General features: G+C 40.6%; 1 protein-coding gene across 2 annotated transcripts in view; it reads left to right on the top strand.

Moving 5' to 3' along the window:
• Nucleotides 1–24,918, top strand: part of LOX (lysyl oxidase) — a 97,698-nt gene that overhangs the window by 33,861 nt on the left and 38,919 nt on the right. For both annotated transcript variants that reach the window (XM_089673800.1, XM_089673741.1), the window contains exons 2-3: nt 10,158–10,266; nt 24,443–24,580. In XM_089673800.1, the coding sequence (XP_089529926.1) occupies nt 10,158–10,266; nt 24,443–24,580 (247 nt within the window). The remainder of the gene's footprint in view (nt 1–10,157; nt 10,267–24,442; nt 24,581–24,918) is intronic.

Raw genomic sequence — 24,918 nt, 5'->3', positions numbered from 1 at the left:
CATCCCCTACCTGGAACCGCAAAATCACGTATATATGTGATTTTGCGCAGAGTGGCCACCCTGTAGCAGTATATCTGCTATAGGGCGGTAGGCAAGTGGTTAAGTTCAGTAACTGTATTTTCCATTTCTACATATTCAGAAGGAGGTCAGCAATATCAGTCTACTTATACATCTCAGAACAGATTTTCTTTAAAAGATGGTGGTGTCAGGTCAGCTCCTTTTTGAATCACTTGGCCCCCCACAAAGGTCATCCTGTGTAACTTCTTACAGATAGTCCTCATGCACGCCCTTGTACTCTGGAGTGCCGACAATATAACTACCTCTGGTTTCCTTTTTTCCAGAGGAGCTGCAGATCTAAAACGTACATCAACTTGTAGAAGACCTTATATTCTTCGCTGTCATTGAAGTAAAAGTCATATATTCATCTATGATAACACAAATATGCACCTTTAATCCGGCATGTCTAAGGGTAGGAAATGAAAGTTTCTGTCTTTTGAAGTGAAAGTAGCCTGGATTATTTCTTACTTTTATGTTTTTTTAGGATCCCATATGAGGACAAAATAAATGTATGAATGGTGTGATAGTGTTATGAAGATTAAAACGTAACATTATGTTATAGCTTGTGTTTCTTGGCTCTTACGTATAGGCACCATTTCTGTGGTGATTGAAAACAGGATATTCTGTTTCAGTAGTTAGTTGAACACATGAGAGCCCACACTGGTGCTTTGGTCTGTCATTCAGTGTTAATTCTGAGAGTTTGTATGGATCATTGCAACCCCAACTAAAACATTTTTTCTACTTTTTTCAAAGCGGGAAAGGGTTAAAACCAGTTGCAGGTTTTTATTGCCGTCTTCACCCTCAGTTTGGAAAACTACCCTTTATCCTTTGTTGTCACCAAGTTTTGGGGGGCAAATTTTTCAAATGGGACATAAATAAAATAACTTTTTTGTACAATGGGAAAGTATTAGAACACCTGTCCGATTTGTATTGTGAGCATCCCTACTGGGTGATTTCAGCTCACTTTCATGTGCGGTCATCAAATCTTCTTGAAGACAGACAGCAATAAAATCCTGACAGAGTTAGTTTTCCTTTCCCACTCTGTAAAAAACACGTAAATGTTTAAGCTGAAGTTCAATTTCAAGAATTCAACAACATATAAGATCAATATGTTCAATAGGTTTTTATTGTTTTATTAAAAGAGAAAAAGGTACATCAACAACAAGTGCATATTTTTGAGATGTGAGAGGTTCACAGAACAAATACGATTTCCATTGTAGATACAAGTCAGCTGAGACCTTCTAAATGCAATGTACACTGCTCAAAAAAATTAAAGAAACACTTTGAAAGCACATCAGCTCTCAATGGGGAAAAATATAATGCTGGATATCTATACTGATATGGAATGGGTGGTGTGTTCGGAATGCAAGGATGCCCCATCGTTTGATGGAAATGAAAATGATCAACTTATAGAGGACTGAATTCAAAGACACCCTGAAAATCAAAGTCATAAAATGATGCAGCAGGCTAGTCTATTTTGCTAAAATTTCATTGCAACTCAAAATGATACTCAGTAGTTTGTATGGCCCCCATGTGCTTGTATTAATGCTTTTCAACGTCGGGGCATGCTCCTAATGAGACCACGGATGGTGTCATGGGGTATTTCCTCCCAGATCTGGACCAGGTCATCGCTGAGCTCTTGGACAGTCTGAAGTACCACCTGGCGGCGTTGGATGGATGAAACATGATATCGCAGAGGTGTTCTATTGGATTTAGGTCAGGTGAGCATGGAGGCCATTCAATGGTGTCAATTCCTTCATCCTCCAGAAACTGCCTGCATACTCTAGAGGTGGGCATTATCGTGACCCAGGAGGAACCCAGGACCCACTTCACAAGCTTAGGGCGTGACAAGGATTTCATCCTGATAACTAATGTCAGTCAAGGTGCCATTGTCTAGCCTGTAGAGGTCTGTGTGTCCCTCCATAGATAAGCCTCCCCAGATCATCACATACCCACCACCAAAACGGTCATGCTGAATGATGTTACAGGCAGCATAACATTCTCCACGGCTTCTGCAGACCCTTTCAAGTCTGTCACGTGCACAGGGTGAACCTGTTCTCATCTGTGAAACGCACAGGTCGCCAGTGGCAGATCTGCCAATTCTGGTGTTCAATAGCAAATGCCAATCAAGCTCTATGGTGCCGGGCAGTGAGCACAAGGCCCACTAGAGGACGTCAAACCCTCAGGCCACCCTTATGAAGTCTGTTTCTAATTGTTTGGTCAGAGACATTCACACCAGTGGCCTGCTGGAGGTCATTTTGTAGGGCTTTGGCAGTGCTCTTCCTGTTCCTCCTTGCACAAAGGAGCAGATACCAGTCCTGCTAACAGGTTAAGGACCTTTTACGGCCCTGCCCAGCTCTCCTAGAGTAACTTCCTGTCTCCTGGAATCTCCTCCATGCTCTTGACACTGTGCTGGGAGACACAGCAAACCTTCTGGCAATGGCACATATTGATGTGCGGTCCTGGAGGAGTTGGACTGCCTGTGCAACCTCTGTAGTGTCCAGGTATCACCTCATGCTACCAGTAGTGACACTGACCCTAGCCAAATGCAAAACTAGTGAAAAACACTAATCTAGTCATCTCATTGTTGCCCATCTAGTGTACCTGTTGTTGATTTCATTAACACCAAAGCAGCTGAAACTGAATAACAACACCCTCTGCTGCTCAATATCCTAGGAGTTTAATTGACTTGATGCTTTACTCTGATTAAAAAAGTGTTCCTTTAATTTTTCTGAGCAGTCCACAAGTTGGAGGCAAGGGCAGGTTGGAGGCCTGTGGGGGGCAGAGTGAGGTGATGGTGTCACGTACCTGGTTGGGGAGTCTGGCGTGGAGAGGAGGCGTCCTCTTACTACTCCCCCGATAGTGGGGACAGAGGTCGCTGAGCCAGGAGTGGCACGAGTGCCTGATGGGTCTTGAGATGACGGTAGGCAGGTCATGACCCAGAAGATCAGGATGCAGACCAGGTGCGGATGCAGGAACGTGGGTGCAGCAGCAGGCAGGCATGGCAGCAACCAGGATACAGGCCAGGTGCGGATGCAGGAACGTAGGTGCAGCAGCAGGTAGGTATGGCAGCAACCAGGATACAGGCCAGGTGCAGATACAGGAACGTACAGTATGTGCAGCAGTCTCAGACAAGCCGGGTCAGGATTAATTGAGCAGATCAGGTAAAAGGGAGCAGGCAAGCGGATAGTCAGGCATAAGCCAGGTCAGGCAGAGTTCTTTCTTAGTCAGGGTAAGATCAGATACAGGCAACAGAATCAGGTTATCAAGTAAAGGACGTTATAGACCAGAAGGCATAGGCTAAACTGTGTTGGTGATTTAAATAGCCTGCCTTGCAGTGATGTGTACGCTAAAGCGCATGTGCACAACTGCACCCTCCCGCGCATGCACACTCGCACCGCCGCGGCTGACAGGGATCCAGCACCAGCACACAGATGTGTGATGGCAAGGGAGCGATCCCTGACAGATCGGTAAGGGGTACAAGGGGATTAGGGAAAAAAAGAGAAAAGGAAAGACAAAGTAGAAAAGGGTGAGTGGGTAGTGGAAAGAGGAGACATGTCAGGGAGAAAAGTGAAAAGTATGGGAGTGGAAAGAGGGGGAGAGTGTGGCCAGGTGGTTTGGTCTGGAGACGTTCAATAGTTGGTAAGATAGAATAAAGACTGGTCCATCTGTTTCAATGTGTGTGTTTGCTATCAATTTCCACATCACTGTGCAATGTGTTAGCTGAGAAAAACATCAAAACGTTTTTTGAATTTATCCACACTTTGTGCTGACACCACCCACTGTGATAGAGTGATAAGGATGTTGAACTCCCTAACAGTAAAGAGCCTCTTAAGCAGCTGAACATTGAACCGCTTCTGGCCTAACTTCATTGTGTAGCCATGTGTCTTCTTTAGAGACTTACGATTAATAGCTTTCTCCCAATAATACAGTCACCATTTTGAGATGTGTATTTTGCAATCATATCCTCTCTAAAAGGGCCTGTTCTCCAGGGAGGACGAGTTTAATTTTTGTAGTCAAACAGCATAACGCAATAATATTTCAAGGTCAATACTAATAACACATACATCAATGTCACACATAGGAAATGCCTCAGAGCATTAAGTACTTGCCCAAACATAGCTAATTAAAACTGCTTGGAGGAAGAGACATTGAGAATGAGTGGTGTTGTAGTCAAAACACAGTAGTGAGACAATGTTGTACCTACAGTTGTGTTCAAAATAATAGCAGTGTGTTGAAAAAAGTGAATAAAGCTCAAAATCCTTTTAATAGCTTTTATTTCCATATACACAAATGCATTGGGAACACTACACAGTCTATTCCAAATCAAAACATGAAGAAAAATATATAACATTTGTGTTGTTCCTCTAAAAAAAAAAAAAATTGAATTAAAGTGAATATTAGACTTCAAAAAAATAGCAGTGTTTGTATTCTTCTTTACAAACTCAAACATTCACTATATAAACTGAAAAAGGATTGACAATTTTGCTTTCCTTTTAATCACTTAATATTTAGTTGTATAACCACTGTTTCTGAGAACTACTGTACATCTGGGTTGCATGAAGTCAACCAACTTCTGGCACCTGTGAACAGGTATTCCAGCCCAGGATGATTGGACTACATTCCACAGTTCTTCTCTATTTCTTGGTTTTGCCTCAGAAACTGCATTTTCGATATCACCCCACAAGTTTTCTATTGGATTAAGATCCGGGGATTGGGCTGGCCACTCCGTAACGTCAATCTTGTTGATCTGGAACCAAGATGTTGCACGTTTACTGGTGTTTTTGGGGTCGTTGTCTTGTTGGAACACCCATTTCAAGGGCATTTCCTCTCCAGCATAAGGCAGCATGACCTCTTCAAGTATTCTGATGTATTCAAACTGATCCATGATTCCTGGTATGCGATAAATAGGCCCAACACCGTAGTATGAGAAACATCCCCATATCATGATGCTTGCGTTACCATGCTTCACTGTCTTCATAGTGTACTGTGGCTTGAATTCAGTGTTTGGGGGTCGTCTGACAAACTGTCTCCGGCCACTAGACCCAAAAAGAACAATCTTACTTTCATCAGTCCACAAAATGTTGCGCCATTTCTCTTTAGGCCAGTCAATGTGCTCTTTGGCAAATTGTAACCTCTTCAGCACGTCTTTCTTTCAACAGTGGGACTTTGCGGGGGCTTCTTGCAGATAGCTTGGCTTCATATAGGCATCTTCTAATTGTAACAGTACTCACAGGTAACTTTAGACCTTCTTTGATCTTCCTGGAGCTGATTGTTGGCTGAGTCCTTGCCATTTTGGCTATTCTTCTATCCATTCGAATGGTAGTTTTTCGCTTTCTTCCACGTTTTTCAGGTTTTGGTTGCCATTTTTAAGCATTTGCGATCATTTTAACTGAGCAGCCTATCATTTCCTGCACTTCTTTATATGTTTTCTCCTCTCCAATCAACTTTTTAATCAAGGTACGCTGTTCTTCTGAACAATGTCTGGAACGACCCATTTTCCTCAGAATTTCAGAGAGAAATGCACTGTAACCAGCATGTACAACATTTGCTGCCCTCCTTCCTTAAATAAGGGCAATAATTGCCACCTGTTTTTCAAAGAATGAATGACCTCACTAATAGAACTCCACACTGCTATTATTTTGAACATGCCCCTTTCAATTAGTGATTCAATTACACAGAATCAGCAGCATGCATGTCATGACTGTTGGGTCTGTTGGATTTCTATTACTCTACTACACCTGCTAGTAAATTATTTGCCATGTAGAAATATAATTTCTACCAAAAACAGTGATTGATCAGGTTAGTGATGTCTGACTGCTATTATTTTGAACACAACTGTATGTATTTATGTTTAGAAACCCGCTTATAGAGGGACCCCTGCTGCAAAACTGGCAAAACAGGAAACCCCAAAGTTTTTAGAGAAATAAGTTATAGGAGATAGAAATTGAAAATGAACACAAATTGAAACACAAATGTTACAGCCATTGTAAAAAAAGAAGTATTGCTCTTGTGGAAGCTGTCTTAAAGCTGAATTTTGGGAAAATGAAAAGTCCTCTTTTGTAGTGGGGCTACATCCAAACTGGGGAAAGCACTTTTACTTAGCTGATGCTCTGCTGCAACAAGCTCCTCTGTGCTACTAGACCAGTCCATGCAGCCTCATTTTGTCCATGCTTTGGCTGCCTAAGGCCTTCTGATGTCCTCAAGACTGATTATTATTATTATACAGGTTTTATATAGTTTGCTCAGCGCTTTACAATATAACGAGAGACAATACAGCAACAATACAGTTCAATACAAGAGGGTTAGGAGGAAAGACAAAGTAGAAAAGGGTGAGTGGGTAGTGGGAAGAGGAGACATGTCCGGATGCAGGGACCCAAGCCCTGCATTGCATATGAGGAGGCAGAGGATTGGAGAGTGGAGGATCAGATAAGTAAAAGTAAAAGTGCTCTTAGTCCATAGACTAAATGAACAGTTAATCCTTGTAGTGTAGGAGCATCCCCACTGCAAGGAAAAGTGTCTAATTATCCTGTTTGCCTTTAACTTGAACAATATACATTAGATTATGTAGACCCCCAACAAGTCCACTTACAAGTGGTCATTTGAGAGTGAAATGTTACTAAATGTATTTCTAAATATGGGAGCTCCCTTTCCTATATATCACATTAATTGGAAAGCGAGTTGGGTTCCTTGTATTAACCAACCAATATATTTTCATCATATTACATTTCAGTGTCTTTATGACAGCTTTTAAATATTATTTTATTTGTGTTGTTTTCAGTATTACTGTTCACAAGGTAACATTCTGTAGATTGTGAGAGTAGAGGCTAAACCTTGATAAAATGCATATTGGGGATATGCATAGTATCACATGTCATGGGTATTAAAGACAAATGCTTTCATTATTATTATCATCATTATTGTGCCCTAAGGTGGAATGGGAACAAACATTTTTGAGATGTGCAGTAATACATTTCTACCATGTAGACCACATACCTATGGTAATTAATATTTCTTTCTTGCCGAAAGCTGAATACCGTACTTGTTAACATTTAGTCAGAGTTCCCCAACAGACCTGCCTCCAGACTGCCCAAGTATTACAACATCTCCTGTGTCTTTTGAAGTCTGAGTCATGGCTGAGTAAAAATCACCAGTGCTTTGTCACCTTGTCATCTGAACTTTGGGAGGGTCTCCTTACTAGTCATTTGTAATGCAATGTTATTGACTGGCTAAAGCTGGCCACACATGTGCAGTATCTTCTTGCATTTTCATATGTAATAAATTCTCATACAACTCATCTTACATTACAAAAACGTGCAATTTCCCAGTTAAAAGCTCATATACAAAATTGTTTTGATTGGTCAATTTCCTTGATGGAGATTATTCTGTAAAATTGTACACATGTTTAAAATCACTTTAGATATGGAACAAAATCCAGCTCCAGTCATCCAGTTACTGCTTTTTACAATCACATTTAATACATTTCTGTACAAAAATAATCCAAATCTTAGCAGATTGCACTGCCCAGTAGTAATGCATATAACCAATGTTATACTAGTTGTGCTGTTTATGATTATATTATAAAATATGGGAATAGATAGTGAAATAAAGATTTTTTAAGCTTTGCTATGCAATCAAACCCTCAAAAGAGGCTCTAAGTCTTCCATACTCTATCCAAATCTACAAAAATGTTTTGGCTTTACATACAGCAAATACAATGATGAAATACATACAGTATATGAGAGCTTAACACAGGTCATGTCTCCCCCCTAGCCTGTGACTACACAGTGAATAGAGAAGCAGCAGAATGATGAGATCAGCTCTCTGTCACTCTGTTCTCTCCTTCTTTCTGTTCCTTGTTCACAAATGTAACACATCTTGTTGGCTCCTTATGCTGTGTTTCGCTCTCCCAGGCTGGACTCTACTGTACAAAAGACTGCAAGAGGATGATGTTAAGGCAAATTCTAAAACTTTAACAGCTTGAACTGAATAAATATATTTAATGATGTATTAATAAAACACAACTGCATTAAGTTATGTCTTATTGCCTGGAAAGTAGCTTTAAATTGTATGCAACAGTGTTTTTTTTTAGTTTTGGAAATAGTAGGGAAGAGTTAGACCCTTTGTCATATTTTTATAGTTGTCTATGTCACGGCTGGGGAAACTAACCCCTTCTATTTGTTCTGGTGATCACGGTCACTAAAACAAGAAAAATTGGTGTGGCGCTAAGACAAAAATCACTAATCACACATATTATATATATATAATATATAGACTATATAAACAGGTGCTTTGAAAATAGTCATGCATATATAAACCTCTTGCATATCCCCCAACAGGGGCACGTGACTATATGCTTGTGATGGTAACACAAAAAACACCATGCAAAGGAATATAAAATTCCTACAAGTGACAGAGGTGCATAAATTACAGTCCACTACACACAAAGACTGTGATCCTTTAAACAAGCGTGAAAGTGCCACTGGTGTCACTGGTGCCACAATCCAGAAATGGTAAGAGTGCCTCCTCACCTCCCCGCACTGACCACAAGGGCCAATACGCCTTTGCACCTTATAGGTGTACTCCTCGAATGCCAGCCGGTACAGGTCCACACTGGATGCTACCTCAGACGCAGTTATCCCAAATGCCACCTCCAGCTGCTATATAGTGGTGGTATTAGACCACCAGATGATGATGTTCATAAAAGGAATACAGCCTTAGAATAATCCTCCTGTATCCTCGAGCTATGGGTGTACCCAGAATCCCAATATGGCGCGTGCGTCGGAAATGACGTCACCGCGTACCGGAAGTGTCGTCAGGGCGTACCAACGCGTTGCGTCACGAATAACACGTGACTTCATCAGGGTCACCCTGATGAAGTCACGTGTTATTCGTGACGCAACGCGTTGGTACGCCCTGACGACACTTCCGGTACGCGGTGACGTCATTTCCGACGCACGCGCCATATTGGGATTCCGGGTACACCCATAGCTCGAGGATACAGGAGGATTATTCTAAGGCTGTATTCCTTTTATGAACATCATCATCTGGTGGTCTAATACCACCACTATATAGCAGCTGGAGGTGGCATTTGGGATAACTGCGTCTGAGGTAGCATCCAGTGTGGACCTGTACCGGCTGGCATTCGAGGAGTACACCTATAAGGTGCAAAGGCGTATTGGCCCTTGTGGTCAGTGCGGGGAGGTGAGGAGGCACTCTTACCATTTCTGGATTGTGGCACCAGGGACACCAGTGGCACTTTCACGCTTGTTTAAAGGATCACAGTCTTTGTGTGTAGTGGACTGTAATTTATGCACCTCTGTCACTTGTAGGAATTTTATATTCCTTTGCATGGTGTTTTTTGTGTTACCATCACAAGCATATAGTCACGTGCCCCTGTTGGGGGATATGCAAGAGGTTTATATATGCATGACTATTTTCAAAGCACCTGTTTATATAGTCTATATATTATATATATATAATATGTGTGATTAGTGATTTTTGTCTTAGCGCCACACCAATTTTTCTTGTTTCTATATGTACTTTTTGGTGTAAAGGAGGGTGTTGGCAGCTTAGTGTAGGTTTTTTTCTTCATCTGAAGCGCAGGAGGTTTTATAATTTTTAATGGTCACTAAAACAGAACTTGGGGGAAATTTAAGAATTTTAGGTTGTCAACAAAACAAGAGCAAAACCATTTCTCATGACATCTCTCTAAGATGGGAATTTCATTTATTTTTAATCTTCAAGACCTGTTACAGCTTCAGGACATGAAATAAAGGCAGCATACAAAAATTTGACTTTACACACACGTTAAATCACAAAAGGCAAAACCATCTGATGACCAGTGTATGTAATAACTATGCTGTTACTATGCAAGTAACTCTAGTATACATTCGGAATGGCTATTTGCTGTTATTTAGAGGTTATGACTTTGTTTACTAGTCATAATCATACTAGTCATAATAGTAGGTACTAGTCATAATAATAGATATCAGGGCTAAAAAGATGACTTGTCTTTATTTTCAAATGGGACTTTGATAAAGATTGACATTCTATGAATATCTGGACATAATATAAAATGATATATTCTCTGTTTCTAGGCCTCCCAGACTTGGTACCAGATCCGTATTACATCCAGGCCTCCATTTATGTGCAGCGAATGTCCATGTACAGCTTAAGATGTGCCGCTGAGGAAAACTGCTTGGCAAGGTTAGTGTGGCACTGCACATGGAAACACATCTGTTTGTTTCTTTTCTCTTTCAATAAAAAAAATCTTTTCTCCTTCAATAAAAGTTATTTTTATTAGGATGAATGGATTTATTCTAACATTCTTTGGTTTATGAAAACTGATATTTTTTCTTTGATTTTCTAACATACATGGCAGGAAGTAATTGTTTTATACTCATATAATGACTAAAGATGAGCTAATAGTTGAAAACCCACTCAGCTGCCAATTTGTTTTGCTAATCTGCTTTTCAGTTGCATACCTGCTTATCCATTAGTTTTTTCTTTTTTCTCTTGTGCCACTTGAGAAATTATGCTATAATGACAATATGGGGGCAGTCATTTTCCCACATAATTACCCGTACATATATCAGTCATAATTTAAATAGGGAGTCCCTTTGTTTTTGTTTTTTTGCTCTAACTGGTTCACTGTATATCGGGTTTTTACCCTTTTCCCCTTTCGCTGCTTTTATTCAAACTACAACCCTCAACCTAGCGGGTAAAATCCCAATAGTGTGTGATCATGCATTTCAGAAATACAGGACCATTTTTTTCCACTGGACTTCTCAGTTACACTTGTGCAGCCCCATAGGTCTTCCTTTCTTTTTTTAAATGAGCTATTATTTAAAACATAGGACCAGACAGAACTTGTCTCTATGGAAAAATTGGTTAATTTATATCTGGTCCATTCTTCAGTAATGGGAATTGAGAGATTAACAGAACATCTTGGTTTCTGGGTCTTTTGATGAACTAGATGTTACCCTAGAAGATTTCCCTACCCTTGTTTATCTAAGTAGTTACTAGCAGTTATCAGTAGAAGAACCTTCTCATAATAACTAGTACATTCCCAGAGCCAACGAATGAGGGATCCAAAGCTGGCCATACACTAGTAGATTTTTGAATAAATGTTCATACAAACCTTCATAAACAAATTAGTATATTCAGTGACTTGACAAATATCAGTTAAAAAATGTGTTTACCATTCGATTTTGACAAGATAAGTTCATTATTCATTTGTTTGACATTTTCCATGCTGCTCCTTGGAATTTTCTCGGCACAGCAGTCAAAATTAAACATCGTTTTGACCCCATAAATAATTAGGTCACAATCACAAGAACATTCTGAAAACTAAGAATTTAGAACAACTAAGACATGGCCAGTAAAAATTCCTGAGGTGATACTAGAAGCCCTGGCTTCTGTGATCTTTTATTCTCAGCAGAAGACTTCTATTAAAAATGTTTTTTTTTCCTTTAAATTGTTTCCTCTATATTGCAAACTGTCCTAAAAAGCATCCAGTGTTGTCTGGTCAAATCTGCTGCTCTCTGCTGAATTCCAGGTCCCATGCCACCATCTTTGATACTGGTGTCATCAGAAGGTCGGGTGTCGCTTCCAGGTTCTTGCACCAGGCCCTCTGATGACAGAATGCTGCACATGTGCAGTGTTCCCGAGATTCCCTGGCACGTGGGCAGTGTGCTTGGCATTGTCCCAAAGCCTTCTGGCATGCATGATGTAAGCATCCCAGAAGCCTTCAGGAAGGTAGGACACACCATCCTTGCCTAGGCAAAAAAATAAAATTATGATGGTTCTGATTTTTAGAGGAAAAACACTCTGTAAAAATTCCTCTCTTAGCTCATAATTCCTGCATCACCTCAGTGAAAGTGAAAGGCAGATGATCTAATCCTGAAAGATTTAGAGAACTGTTTGGGCAAAAATCCACATCTGACAAGATCATAGGCATGAAATAATTTACAGGAAAAATGTTTGTGTGAGCCTTCAGTGTGATATTTGGTCAGCTGAGAGGTTGCTCTTTGTCAAAATAGAAAAGGGAAAATGTGGACTCCGCTACAGAAAATGGAACAAAGGAATGAAATATTCTCAAAAACCAAGTGTAGCTGCTATCTAACATGGTGTGAAAACCACCTACATGTGATTTATTGTAAATTACATCACCTTAAAGAGTTTTTCCAGTCTTTCCCAAAAAAATTAAAAGTCAGCAGATGCAAATGCTGCAGCTGCTGACTTTTAATAAAAAGACACACTGTCCAGGCATCCAGCGATGTCCTCACCCAAACCTATACTTCAATCGGCTTCGTATCCAGGCACCAGCAGTAGGTAAGGGAAACTGGCAAAGAAGCCTTGTGGCTTTGCAGCCTATTTACCTCTGCACATGAACGAGCCATGCTGTGCTTTGTGAATGGTCCTGTAGTCTTCTGAGACTATTGATTTGTGATTTGTCCCAGAATTGCCGTGGGAATTTGACTGGAAGTGGGAGCAGGTACCTGTCAAAACCAGGTACCCGCTCCCCCCTCACGCCCAAAAAGTGCCAAATGTGGAGTGGAGGGGATGCAAACAAGCGGAGCCTTGTCTTTGGGGTGAAGTCCCACTTTGATAAACACATATATTTAAAAATATTATAAATTCAATCAAAACAACTAAAACTTATATATATATATATATATATATATATACTCAAAGTGCAAAGTGATCAGTGTAAAGAATGTTATTAAATATTAATAAATACATCCAATAGTATTTCCTTAAAATAAAGTGTGCAATCAAATTCATTAAAAATAATTAGTAAAGTGTATTTAATAATATTTAGCATTTTTTTACACTGATCGCTGTGATATTTGTTTGCACATATACACTTTGAGTTTTTTTGTTTTTTGATATTTATGTTTTATATGGTTTTAGTGGTTTTGATGAAATGTATAATATTTTTTGATATTTTTGTTATATAAGGTGGTGGTTTTGTCAAAATAATCATAAGTGAATGAACAGGAATGGCTTTGTGGTTGTTGTACAGATCGTATCTCATATTTAATCTGTTCTCAGCAATTGCTAGAATGCTGCGGTGTCATTAACATTCATCAAATTTTCTTTGAATCTTCATAAACTATGAATCAGATCTTTGTTGAATAAAATCAACCCATCTGGTCAGCCTTACACAAAAAGCAGATTGTATAGATTAAAAATTGGGGAGCATTAAAAATGAAAATAAAACATCAGCTTGTCATAGAGACAAGATTTTATCTTGTAAACATAGCAGTGACATAATCACTGTGCTGTACATAGCCTGTGCAGAGAGCCAAGCTGTAGGAAGGACCCAGCAAACTCAAAAACTACAAGAGGGAGTGGAGACGAGACCAGTCACCCAGCACAAGGAGAGAGAGCAGCAGTGACCGGTCATTTTTGCAAAAAGCTCCTACACAGAGTTAGGGTCCATGCACCTTAAATACATTATTATATTATTATTATTATTCAGGATTTATAAAGTGTCAACAGTTTGCTCAGCGCTTTACAATATAATGGGAGACAATACAGCAACAATACAGTTCAATACAAGAGGGATAGGAGGGCCCTGCTCCTTGGAGCTTACAATCTAGGAGCTACTTCTAGAGGAGTTTAGCATTTTGCTTGTAGAAGCAACTAATGTTATCCTACCTGTCCATGCATATTAAGTCGTTTAGAGGCATATTTTAAGGCCAGCATTTAGAAGCATAAAAAAAAACCCTAGTACATAAAACACTCAAAATGTGTTTTTTTTCTGCGAAGAGCACTGGTGTTTTTTTAAGCCAGTGTGCATGTACCCTAAAAGTTTCATACTGGATTACTGCACAGATGAGGAAAAAATATGCAACTCATATCAGGGGTTCAAGCAAAAATACACATACCTCTTGTATTTGAGCAGTTCAGTTCTAAGCATCTATTTAAATAAAGTTATCACTTAGAGAAATCTAACATTCCTTCTTTGAGCAAAGCATGCAGTGTAATGCAATTCGTGGAACGGCCTTGTCATGTTTTTTTCAACCTTCCAAACATGATCATATGTAATCAGGTCTCAGCTTGGATCACAACTCTACATAATAATTCATGTTTTAGCAGCCGTTACACAATTTTGACATTACGTACATTAAGTAGAACTTCAAACAGTCCTAGCCTCGGATATCTTCTTTTTAAATATTAAAGTGGAAGTACATTGTCTACTTTGTGTAGGTAAACTTTCACTATAATTTACAAGTATGCAAAGCATACGGCACACTTACATTTCAGTGTGCCTCCTGAAGTAAGGACAGGTCCAGCCTCAAGAGCTCCCCAGCCATTTCTTCTGGGTACCATGACCCTCTTCACCTATTGGTCAGCCACTATTGATGTACGCCCTCTGCGTGTATGCAGGAGATACATCGATCTACATCTATTCTTGATATGCTGCGAAAGAGCCGGGATATACATTGCACTATGAAATGTAAATTCTAGGAGGAAACTTTCTAGGAGCATGGGGGAAAGTTTTTTTGGCGCAAGATACTTTGCATTATAATTCCTAACAAGTTTACAAAGTGTAACTTTACTTCTTTAAAGTGTATCTAAGTCCACTTTTTTGGATAGAGTAAAACTGGCAATACACTTTTTTTTCTTTAGTTTAGCCATTGGGAAAGATTCTTTCACCCACTCAAGCTAGGTGGATGGAGGAATCCACCTCTGCCAGAATATTGTATTCTGGCAGCAGCTCCCTTAGCTGTCAGAATACACTTATCAGCATCTGTGGCTGATTAAATGTCCCTTCAACAGAAGACAAAATCAGCTTCTGTTGATGGGGAAAGCCATGCATTGATCAAAATTCAGCCAGTCCCTGCTAAACTGACCAAATTTCGATCAGTGTATAGCCAACTTAAAGGATTTGAACCCCTGGCAGGATTTGTATCCTATTTAAAATTCATTCCATACTGACTCCTTAGACACCAGAACGTACACTAAAGTCCAGAAATGGCCAGCACACCTGGAGAATATCATTTACTTCAACATTAAAGGAAAAAAAAAAAAACAACATTCCATCAATGTTTTAGAGATACGCAGATCACCGTTATTAGGTCTGTCACTTTGATAAGGGAATCTGCATATCACAGAAACATCGGTGGAATGCTTTTTTTTTTTTTAGATGCAGAGCATCAAAAGAATATTTTCCAGATGTCTTTGCCATTTTTGGACTTGAGGTTTAAGTGGGGAATTTCTTTACTTTGTAGAGATTTCATCTCACTTCATTCTGTTTCTACAGAACGGGAACTAAATAGAAACCTGCCAAGTCTGACAGATGCGGCAACCCCCCCCCCCCCCAAAATAAAAAACAAAAAACAGATCCATTCTCTGCTCTATACAAAAAACAAGTTTTGCCTTTGGTTGTATTTTAAGTTTAGTGGTTCAGAGAGGAGTGGTAATATGTAAGTGCAATACTTTCTGGTATATATTTAGCTTTTAACCACCCGTCCCCCATATGATGGCTTTATCACAAAAGGCAAATATTTAGCACATGCCTAGTGCCTGTGAAGCACTCTGTTCATTGCTGTTTGTGCACATGTTGTCTGGCACAAATATGCCCTCCCCTGCTTCCTTTTACCTTGTGAGCTGTCAGAAAGTTAGGGGATGCCAGAGTGATAGCGGATGGATACAATTGACTATCTAACTTAAAGTGTTTGTAAAGGCTAAAAGGTGCAGTGGCACTGCCCTCTCTCCCTCCTGACTGGGCTCAGTGAGAGCAGCATGAGCTATTGGCTCCTGCTACTATCAATCAAATCCACTAGTAAGGGAGCATGGGGTGGGGCCAAGCTGCACTGCGTGTGTCAATAGATGCAGCTCAGGATCGAGCCCACAAGAGTAGCCCTTTGTAACAATCGGCTCTTGAGGGGGTTACTTGGAAGGTAGGAGAAGCCAGGAGCATTGGTGGGGGATTCGAGAAGAGGAGGATCAGGGCTGCTCTGTGCAAAACCACTGCACACTACAGGTAAGTACTGTATAACATGTTTGTTATTAAAAAAAAAAGAAAAAAAAAGATCCTTTACATTCACTTTAACCGCCTCCCGCCCGCCATATAGTAATATGACGGGTGCAAGGTGGTTCTCTCATTCTGGGAGGACGTCATATGATGTCCTCCCATTCTCACTGCGCATGCGTGGCTCAGGGAGCGCACAGCGCGGCGATCGGCGGTGCGCTGTGTCCCTCAGACACAGCGGATCACCGATCATGGAAAGACCCGAAGATGTCGGCTCGGTCATGTGATCAGCTGTGTCCAATCACAACTGATCACATGTAAGCAGGCAAATGCCGGTTATCGGCATTTCTCTACTCTCGAGCTGTCACGCTGACAGCTCGAGAGGAGAGACGGTAATCGGCATTCCGCGGAGGGGACATGTACACTGATTATCAGGGCCCTGATGTAGCCCCAGCAGTGCCACCTGTCAGTGTCCATCAGTGCCTTATGTCAGTGCTCATCAGTGCCTCGTGCCAGTGCCCATCAGTGGCACATCAATGCCACATATCAGTGCCTACCAGTGCACATCAATGCCACATATCAGTGCCCATCTGAGCTGCCTTTCAGTGTCAACCATCAGTGCCACCTATCAGTGCTGCCTATCAGTGCTCATCAGTGCTGCCTATCAGTGCCAGATAAAAAACCCAGAGGTGATTAAATACCACCAAAAATAAAGCTCTATCTGTCACAAAAAAAAATTATAAAAATTTCATATGGGTACAGTGTTGCATGACCGCGCAATTGTCATTCAAAGTGCAACAGTGCTGAAAGCTGGAAATTGGCCTGAGCAGGAAGGGGGTATAAGTGCCCTGTAGGCTAGTGGTTAAAAATACACTCCAGTAAATACTAAAATGAGACCTTGAAATATATGAAATTTTTCTTAGTTATCTTTTACATGCAGAAAAGCCTCACTTATCAACGATTAGATTCATACCTGCAGTGGACCTTTTAAATCTGATTGGTTCCTAGACCAGTAAAGGTATATTTTAGGGAGACATCCATATGCACAGAAATGATGGTCCACAATCCCTCTTTGTTAAAGATAGTAAGAATTCCCAGTAAATGAATATATATATATATATATATATATATATGAGTTATGTTATCATAAGAGTTAGTAGAACCACCAAAGCGGAGTTTCATATCTTCCTGTATATGCCATCCAATGTACAGATTTACTTTTCATTCTGATCTGAATCTTAGTCTTCCTGCTGTATATATCAGCCGTCATGCCATAGCTCCAAACTATCCCCAACTTGAAATCTCTTTCCTGCACAATTATCTTCTAAGTGGAACGTACAGATACATTTATGTAATCTAGTATTTAACCAAGAGAAAGGGTGTATATTGCTCTTAATGTTGGATCCTGTCTATTATTGCAACGCTTATTTTCATGATGTGCTTTTTTTAGTGTTGAGTTATTCATGCATAAAATATCATTGTCCCTTTTTTTGAGACCAAATCTGTCAGTCCATCCTGCAACCTCATTTGACCCTCTTTTTGGTCTGAGGTATACATCTCTATACACAATTTACCATTTTACTACCAAAAGTGTTATGCTGCACTAAACTTCTTATTAGCCTCTATATTAATGAATTTATTATCTTGAAAAGCCTATATAAAAGAAAAATAATGCTCAAAAAGCACTTGTGTTATTTAGCCAATTTTCTGCATATTAGATATTTGTGATCCATGTAACTGGGACTGTGTTCTTTGCTTAAATCAGGGGTGCTCAACCTATGGCCCGTGGGTCACATTTGGACCTCGGAGACCTCTAATGTGGTCCTTGTCTTCAAACCAGGGAAGTGCACTTCTGTTATATCATGTGGGTTTGGTGCGCTTTCAGAAAGAGCACCAAAACTCCTGAATGAAGGAATTTTGGTGTGCTTTCAGAAAGTGCACCACACCTGCAAGATATAAATGTCCAGCTAACCTGCAGGAAAGCCCCATGTGCACTGCACCATGCTCGCATTGTGGGTAAACCGCAGCACATCAGTGTGAAAGCAGCCGTATATACTTGCTTTACATTTGGTGTTGTAGCATAAGGTGTCACAACAGTGACCCTGCCCCATGCTCCATGGAGTCCTGTGTGGCCTCCCTGTCACATTCTGTTTTTTACTTGGACAGGAGGGGCGGATTATACAGGAACTCACCGGCATTCAGCGGCTGGAGATGGAAAATGTTCATCATGCTATTCAAAATAAAAAATTCTAAATTCTGAACCATTTCATTTCATTGTGGCCCACAACTGGTTACTAAATCACTCACGTGGCCCTTTCTCTTTGAAGGGTTGAGCACCCCTGGTATAAATACTGTGTGCTTAAAGGTGTCCCGCTTTATTGTTCAGAAAGTTGGGAGGTATGAATATGAGGATATTCTGTCTGCCTTTATGAATACCCAGTGCTATATCCCCACCATATATTAGTTATATTTCCCACAACTTGTAGAAGGGGTGACAGCAAATAAAAACCATTCTATAAACTGTGGGAAATATATGGAATTTAAGGTGTGGTTATAGCGCTGGGTATTCTATTTAGACTTGTATTATTATTATTATTGTTATTTTTATTATTATTAACCACTAGCCTACAGGGCACTTATACCCCCTTCCTGCCAAGGCCAGTTTTCAGCTTTCAGCGCTGTCGCACTTTGAATGACAATTGCGCGGTCATGCACACAACCCATATGAAATTTGTATCATTTTTTTGAGACAGATATAGCTTTCTTTTGGTGGTATTTAATCACCTCTGGGTTTTTTATTTTTTGCTAAACAAACCAAAAACAACTGAAAATTTTGAAAAAATAATATTTTTTCTTAGTTTTTGTTATAAAATTTTGTAAATAAGTGATTTTTCTCCTTCACTGATGTGCACTAATGATGCTGCACTGATGGGCACTGATGAGGAGGCACTAGTATATGGCACTGATGGGCATTGACAGACATCACTGATGGGCACTGAAAGGAAGCAGTCATATATGGCACTGATAGGTGGCACTGACTGGCACTGTCTAGCACTGTTAGGCGGCACTGACGTGCACTGATAGGCGGCACTGACTGGCACTGATTGGCAGCACTGATAGGTGGCACTGACTGGCACTGATGGGCGACACAGAAAGGCAGCTCAGATGGGCACTGATATGTGGCATTGATATGCATTGGTAGGCACTGATATGTGGCGTTGATGTGGCACTGGCAGGTGGCAATAATGAGCACTGACAGCTGGCATTGATAGACACTGATTATCAGGGCACACTGCTCATCAGTGCCCTGATGATTAGTGTACATGTTTTCTCCAAGGAATGCCGATTACCGGTTCTCCTCACCTCTCGAGCTGTCAGCGTGACAGCTCGTGAGGAGAGAAATGCTGATAACCGGCATTTCCCTATTTACATGCGATCAGCTGTGATTGGATGATCGAGCCAAGATCTTCGGCTCTTTCCGTTGATCGGTGATCCGCTGTGTCCGAGGGACACAGCGAACCACCGATCGCCACGCTGCGCTCTCCCAGAGCCGCGCATGCGCGCTGAGAATGGGAGGATGTCATATGATGTCCTCCCAGAACGAGAGAACCACCTTGCGCCCGTCATTACCTTATATGGCGGGCGGGAGGCGGTTAAAAATAATTTATTTAGCGCCAACAGTTTACGCAGTGCTTTACAACATAAAGACAGACAGTACATTTACAATACAATTCAATACTGTAGGAATCAGAGGGCCTTGCTTGTATTGGTTATCAGGGGGATGATATATTCTAGCTGCTTTGTAAATTTGATAATGGCCAGGTCTTTCTTAGTGGTTTTCTTGCCTGTATAAACGGTGAAAGTAAAGTCTAGCAAAGGATGACATGAATTTGGGGAAAGCAAGGATTTAGTTCTACAATTCTAATTCTAAACAATGTGCTTCTTGCCCTCTTACAATGTTGGAAGGCATGTCAATCTAAAAGAATGTTTAAGTATTAGACCTAAATATCATGCTAATTGTAGTAAAGGAAATATTTAACCATTATATTCTGTGAGCCCCCGTGAGAAAAAGTCCTACATTTCTGGGAAACCGTGACAAATGAGTATAAGATGTGTAAACTAAACTGAGACCAGCCATGATGTGATAAGCTCTGGTTCACCACCAGTTTCTTTCTAAAAAAAAAAAACCATCATTGTTATAATACAGCTCCCTATAGACCCAACAAAACTGGAATTTTAGACGGGCTGTGTGCTTTATGAGTCTGCTGTTCCTTGAAAGATGAATCTACATGTTATTTAACTTTTTCTGGGTTAAAGTCTAAGATCATCATACAATGCAGAGCTACATAGCAGAAGAGGTGAGCTGGACCACATTTAGTTCATTCAGAAATTCTAGTTACTCGACTCCAGTATGTCTGAAGAATAATTACATAACTCTGTTTACTTTGGCAACAACTCCTGTAGCAGGAATGTGCAGCTGATATATCAGCCCAGACCTAACTGTAATTCTATGTAGACATGTATAATCAGTGACTTCTCTGATACATGAAGTAGACATGCAAATCTGTTCAGAAGACAGGACGTGGGCAACAAAAGAGAGACGTGGGCTACTATGGCTATATACAGTATAGTCTTCTCTTGTTAATGGTGACAGCTATATTAGCTGAATGATACATTCTTAGTTAGTTATTTATTAAAGGTATTTATATATCACCAACACTTTACACAGCACTTTACATAGTATACATCCATATCCATTTTTCAAGAGCTTACAATCTAAGGTCCCTATCTCACATGCAACCCATACACGCACACACATACTAGGGCCAATGTAGACAGGTGCCAATTAACCAACCAGCATGTCTTTAGAGCATGGGAAAAAACAGGAATGTCAGAGGGAAACCCACAAATGCCTAGGTATTACATGGAAATTCCATGCAGTTAATGTCCTGACCAGGATTTGAACTGGGAACCCCAGTGCAGCTGAGCAAAAGCTAAACAAAATCATTTTAATTGTCCTCTGCCGCTGTGTTATTTTCATCTGCCAGCATAACACATTTATATTATTAAGTTAATTCACTAATTACATTAATGCTACATCTTAAGGCTGAATTCCAGGTAGATTTGCATAGTTACATTGGTTCAGCCTGAACCAATGTAAGTACTGTACGTATGTGTCATAACTGGCAGATCCTCGTGCAAGCTGGAAATCATCGTAGCAGGCACCACTAGCACAGTGATAGCTTCTGGCTTCCTGTTCTCATGCCAAGTGGCAGCCTTACTGCTTAGTAAATATATAGGAGGTCACTTACTGAGCAAAGGCACCATTCAGAGAACACTTTGCATATTCTTAGTGAATGCAAATCATTGTCTGATTGGGTGAGGTGGAGATTATGGCATCACTGTCCCATGTCTCCACCTTGTCCAGTCACAGGATGCTTTGCATTCATTGAGAAAATGCTAAGTGTGCTAAGTGTTCTCTGAATGGTGCCTGTGCCAATTAAGCAGCCTCATGTGTTTATTAGACAGCAGGGCAGCTGCATGGCATAGGACTCAAAAGCCAGCGTCAATCACCATACTTGCGCTGCCCATTACAGCAATCTGCAGCTTCAAAAGGGATCAACCAGGTATGGAACATGTATAGTTACGTTGTTTCAAGCTGGACCAATGTAACTATGCAAAAATATTCATACTAGGAATTCAGCTATAATGGTAACGGTAAAGCAGTAAGTCGGTGTTTAGTAATAGTGTAGAATAAAAGGGCTGCACAAATTATCTTGTCTTAGTCTTTTTTTACTCCACTCAAAACCACACTTGTAACAACAAATATGGTTAATAAGTGCTCACCCATGCTTTGGATTGTTGGTGTTATGGTGTTTCAAATACGAAACTGGGTAAGATGTAGGCAAGAACTCTGTAAGGCAATTCTGTAAGGTTCTAGAGGGGCTGTTGTATCTGATAACAAACCTATCCAAGGACGCTCAATCTGCAAAAGAAGCGCATGCATATTCACCTTTCCAGCAGCCAATGTCTTCAGACTCCACCACTTTGCGTATTCCTGGCTGCTGCAGGTATGCAACATTTCCAGGTACATAAATATCTGCTCTTCCCGCCATATGCTGTGGTTGCTCCTGATAGGAGAAACCACAATGTTCAGCCGGGAAGCACATTTGGAAGTGTCAAATACCTGCAGCTGTCAGGGAGCAGCAGAAAAGTGAAATTTGAAGACATGGGCCTCAGAAAAGTCAATATACAAGCTTCTACAACATGGGCTTTGTTTACATTTGACACTGTGGTGACAGGGTCACTTTAAGCCCAGCTATAGCAAAATGTTTTTTTGTTTTTTTTGTTTAATAGAATAGGGAAGGGGTAGGGCCTCTTGGGTTTCACTTGTTGCTTGTGTCCTCCTTGATACTGAAGTAATATCTCACTTCCTGTTTTGTCTGGTGCCCATTACTTGAACAGGAAGTGAGGGAAAACCTCCCCAATGGAGAAAGAGATAGTAATAAAAAGCAAGGTGGTTTAAACCAAATTTAGTTTTTCCGTCAGTGTGCCCATTGGGGAGATTTCTCCCATTTCCATTTCTGTCTGACTATTATCAAATAGAAAGAATATGAGGAGAAATCTGCCAAGTGAGGAAATATAAAGCAATAAACATCTCACAAAATTCTTTGTCACTGTATTATAAACTAAAAGAAAAAGGGTTTAGCTGGAGTTGGGTTGACTGGGTAGACTGTTCACTTCACAAAGCAATTTTCACTTTGCAAGAGAATTTTCCAGTGAATGTGGTGAAAATTAACTTTGCAAAAAATACCTAATCATTTGCAAGAGAAATTAAAAAAACATTTTTTTATTTTGCACATGATCGGATGATGGAAGTCAGCACAGCTTCACCTTATTCGCTAAGCCAGCAATGGGCAAACTACGGCCCGCGGGCCGTATACGGCCCGGCGGACCTTTTAATGCGGCCCGCGGAGCTAGGCTCCCGCTAGGCTCCTCTCACAGTCCGCCCTGAAGACCAGTGTAGCATGAAAATCTGTCTCCTATGAGAATCTGTCCCCCCTCGACGTATCTGCGCATGTGCCGGAGATCGCCGATCGGCTGCTAATGCCTGAAACTGGCACATGCGCAGATACGTCGAGGGGGACAGATCCTCATAGGAGACAGATTTTCATGCTACACCGGAACGGCGAGGAAACACGGCGAGAGGAACGCGCGGAGCAAAGGTAAGTGAATTGACACAGGGGGGACTTGGGGACTTAATATGGGGGATGAATTACTATGGGGGATGAATTACTATGAGGGATGAATTACTATGGGGGATGAATTACTATGGGGGATGAATTACTATGGGGGATGAATTACTATGGGGGATGAATTACTATATGGGGGATGAATTACTATGGGGGATGAATTACTATATGGGGGATGAATTACTATATGGGGGATGAATTACTATGGGGGATGATATACTATGGGGGATGATATACTATGGGGGATGAATTACTATATGGGGGATGAATTACTATAGGGGGGATGAATTACTATAGGGAGGATGAATTACTATGGGGGATGAATTACTATGGGGGATGAATTACTATGGGGGATGAATTACTATATGGGGGATGAATTACTATATGGGGGATGAATTACTATATGGGGGATTAATTACTATATGGGGGATTGATTACTATATGGGGGACGAATTACTATATGGGGGATGAATTACTATGGGGGATGAATTACTATGGGGGATGAATTACTATATGGGGGATTAATTACTATGCTTACTATGGGGGAATATTACTATACTTACTATGGATGACACATACACATCATTCATCTACTCTTGGTCCAGCCCCTGGGTCAAATATATGAACCCATTGCGGCCCTCAAGTCAAAAAGTTTGCCCACCCCTGCACTAATCTCTAGGGAACATTTCCTTGCAAAGTGAAAATTGCAACACCATGTTTGCCAAAAGCCAGTCTGGTGTAATTTTATACTTTCCTTTACTGTTTTGTGCATGGTGCCAAACATTCATTTTGGGAGGAGATGTGCGGTTTTCCCAATATCTGTTGGTTGGCTTACCAATTTGGAACAACTGAAACTTATTCTGTGTCATCACCTACAGATATTAATAATTTTTCATAGTCTCTTTTTTAGAGGTGTTTTCTTGTCCTTTTCGGTGTATGAATCACACTGAGTCATGTATTTTTCAATTATGAAGGAACAAGTCTTTAGTTGTGAATGTTTGTCATGTTTAAGGATATATTGAGCACTTCTAAATATTCCAGTAATTACAGTCTATTCACTGTAAATTTCTGTTCATATTTAGAAAACTGACTGAATTTTAATGGAATTTCCTATGGTGTACTAATGGTGTTTTTGTCTCCATAGTTCAGCTTACCGTTCTGATGTCAGAGATTATGACCAGAGAGTGCTTCTGCGCTTTCCCCAGAGAGTGAAGAATCAAGGTACAGCTGACTTCCTTCCAAGTCGACCTCGCTATTCCTGGGAGTGGCACAGCTGCCATCAGTAAGTCCTAGCTTATTTTAGAAAAAAAAAACATTAACAAACAAGGAATAAATTAAAAAGATAATGAGCTACTAACAATATTATTCAAGAAACCTTGAAAATGTTTATTGGACTTCTGCCGTTTTGATATGAGACTACAGTCTAATGCAGGGGTCTCCAAACTGTGGCCGGCGGACCGGATGTGGCCCTTTGCTTGCTTTTATCTGGCCCTTAGGGCACTTTTCCTTCCACTGATATGGGGCACTGTTCCGCCCACTGACCCCAACGATGGGGCACTGTTCCTCCCATTAACCCCAAAGACGGGGCACTGTTCCTCCCACTGATCCCAACAATGGAGC

This window comes from Staurois parvus, unplaced genomic scaffold, assembly GCF_062004578.1.
Source record: "Staurois parvus isolate SC_StPar_1 unplaced genomic scaffold, SC_StPar_1.0 ptg000004l, whole genome shotgun sequence".
NCBI classification, from domain to species: Eukaryota; Metazoa; Chordata; class Amphibia; order Anura; family Ranidae; genus Staurois; species Staurois parvus.
Note: the sequence above shows the minus strand (reverse complement) of the source record. Positions and strands in the feature narration are given on the sequence as shown.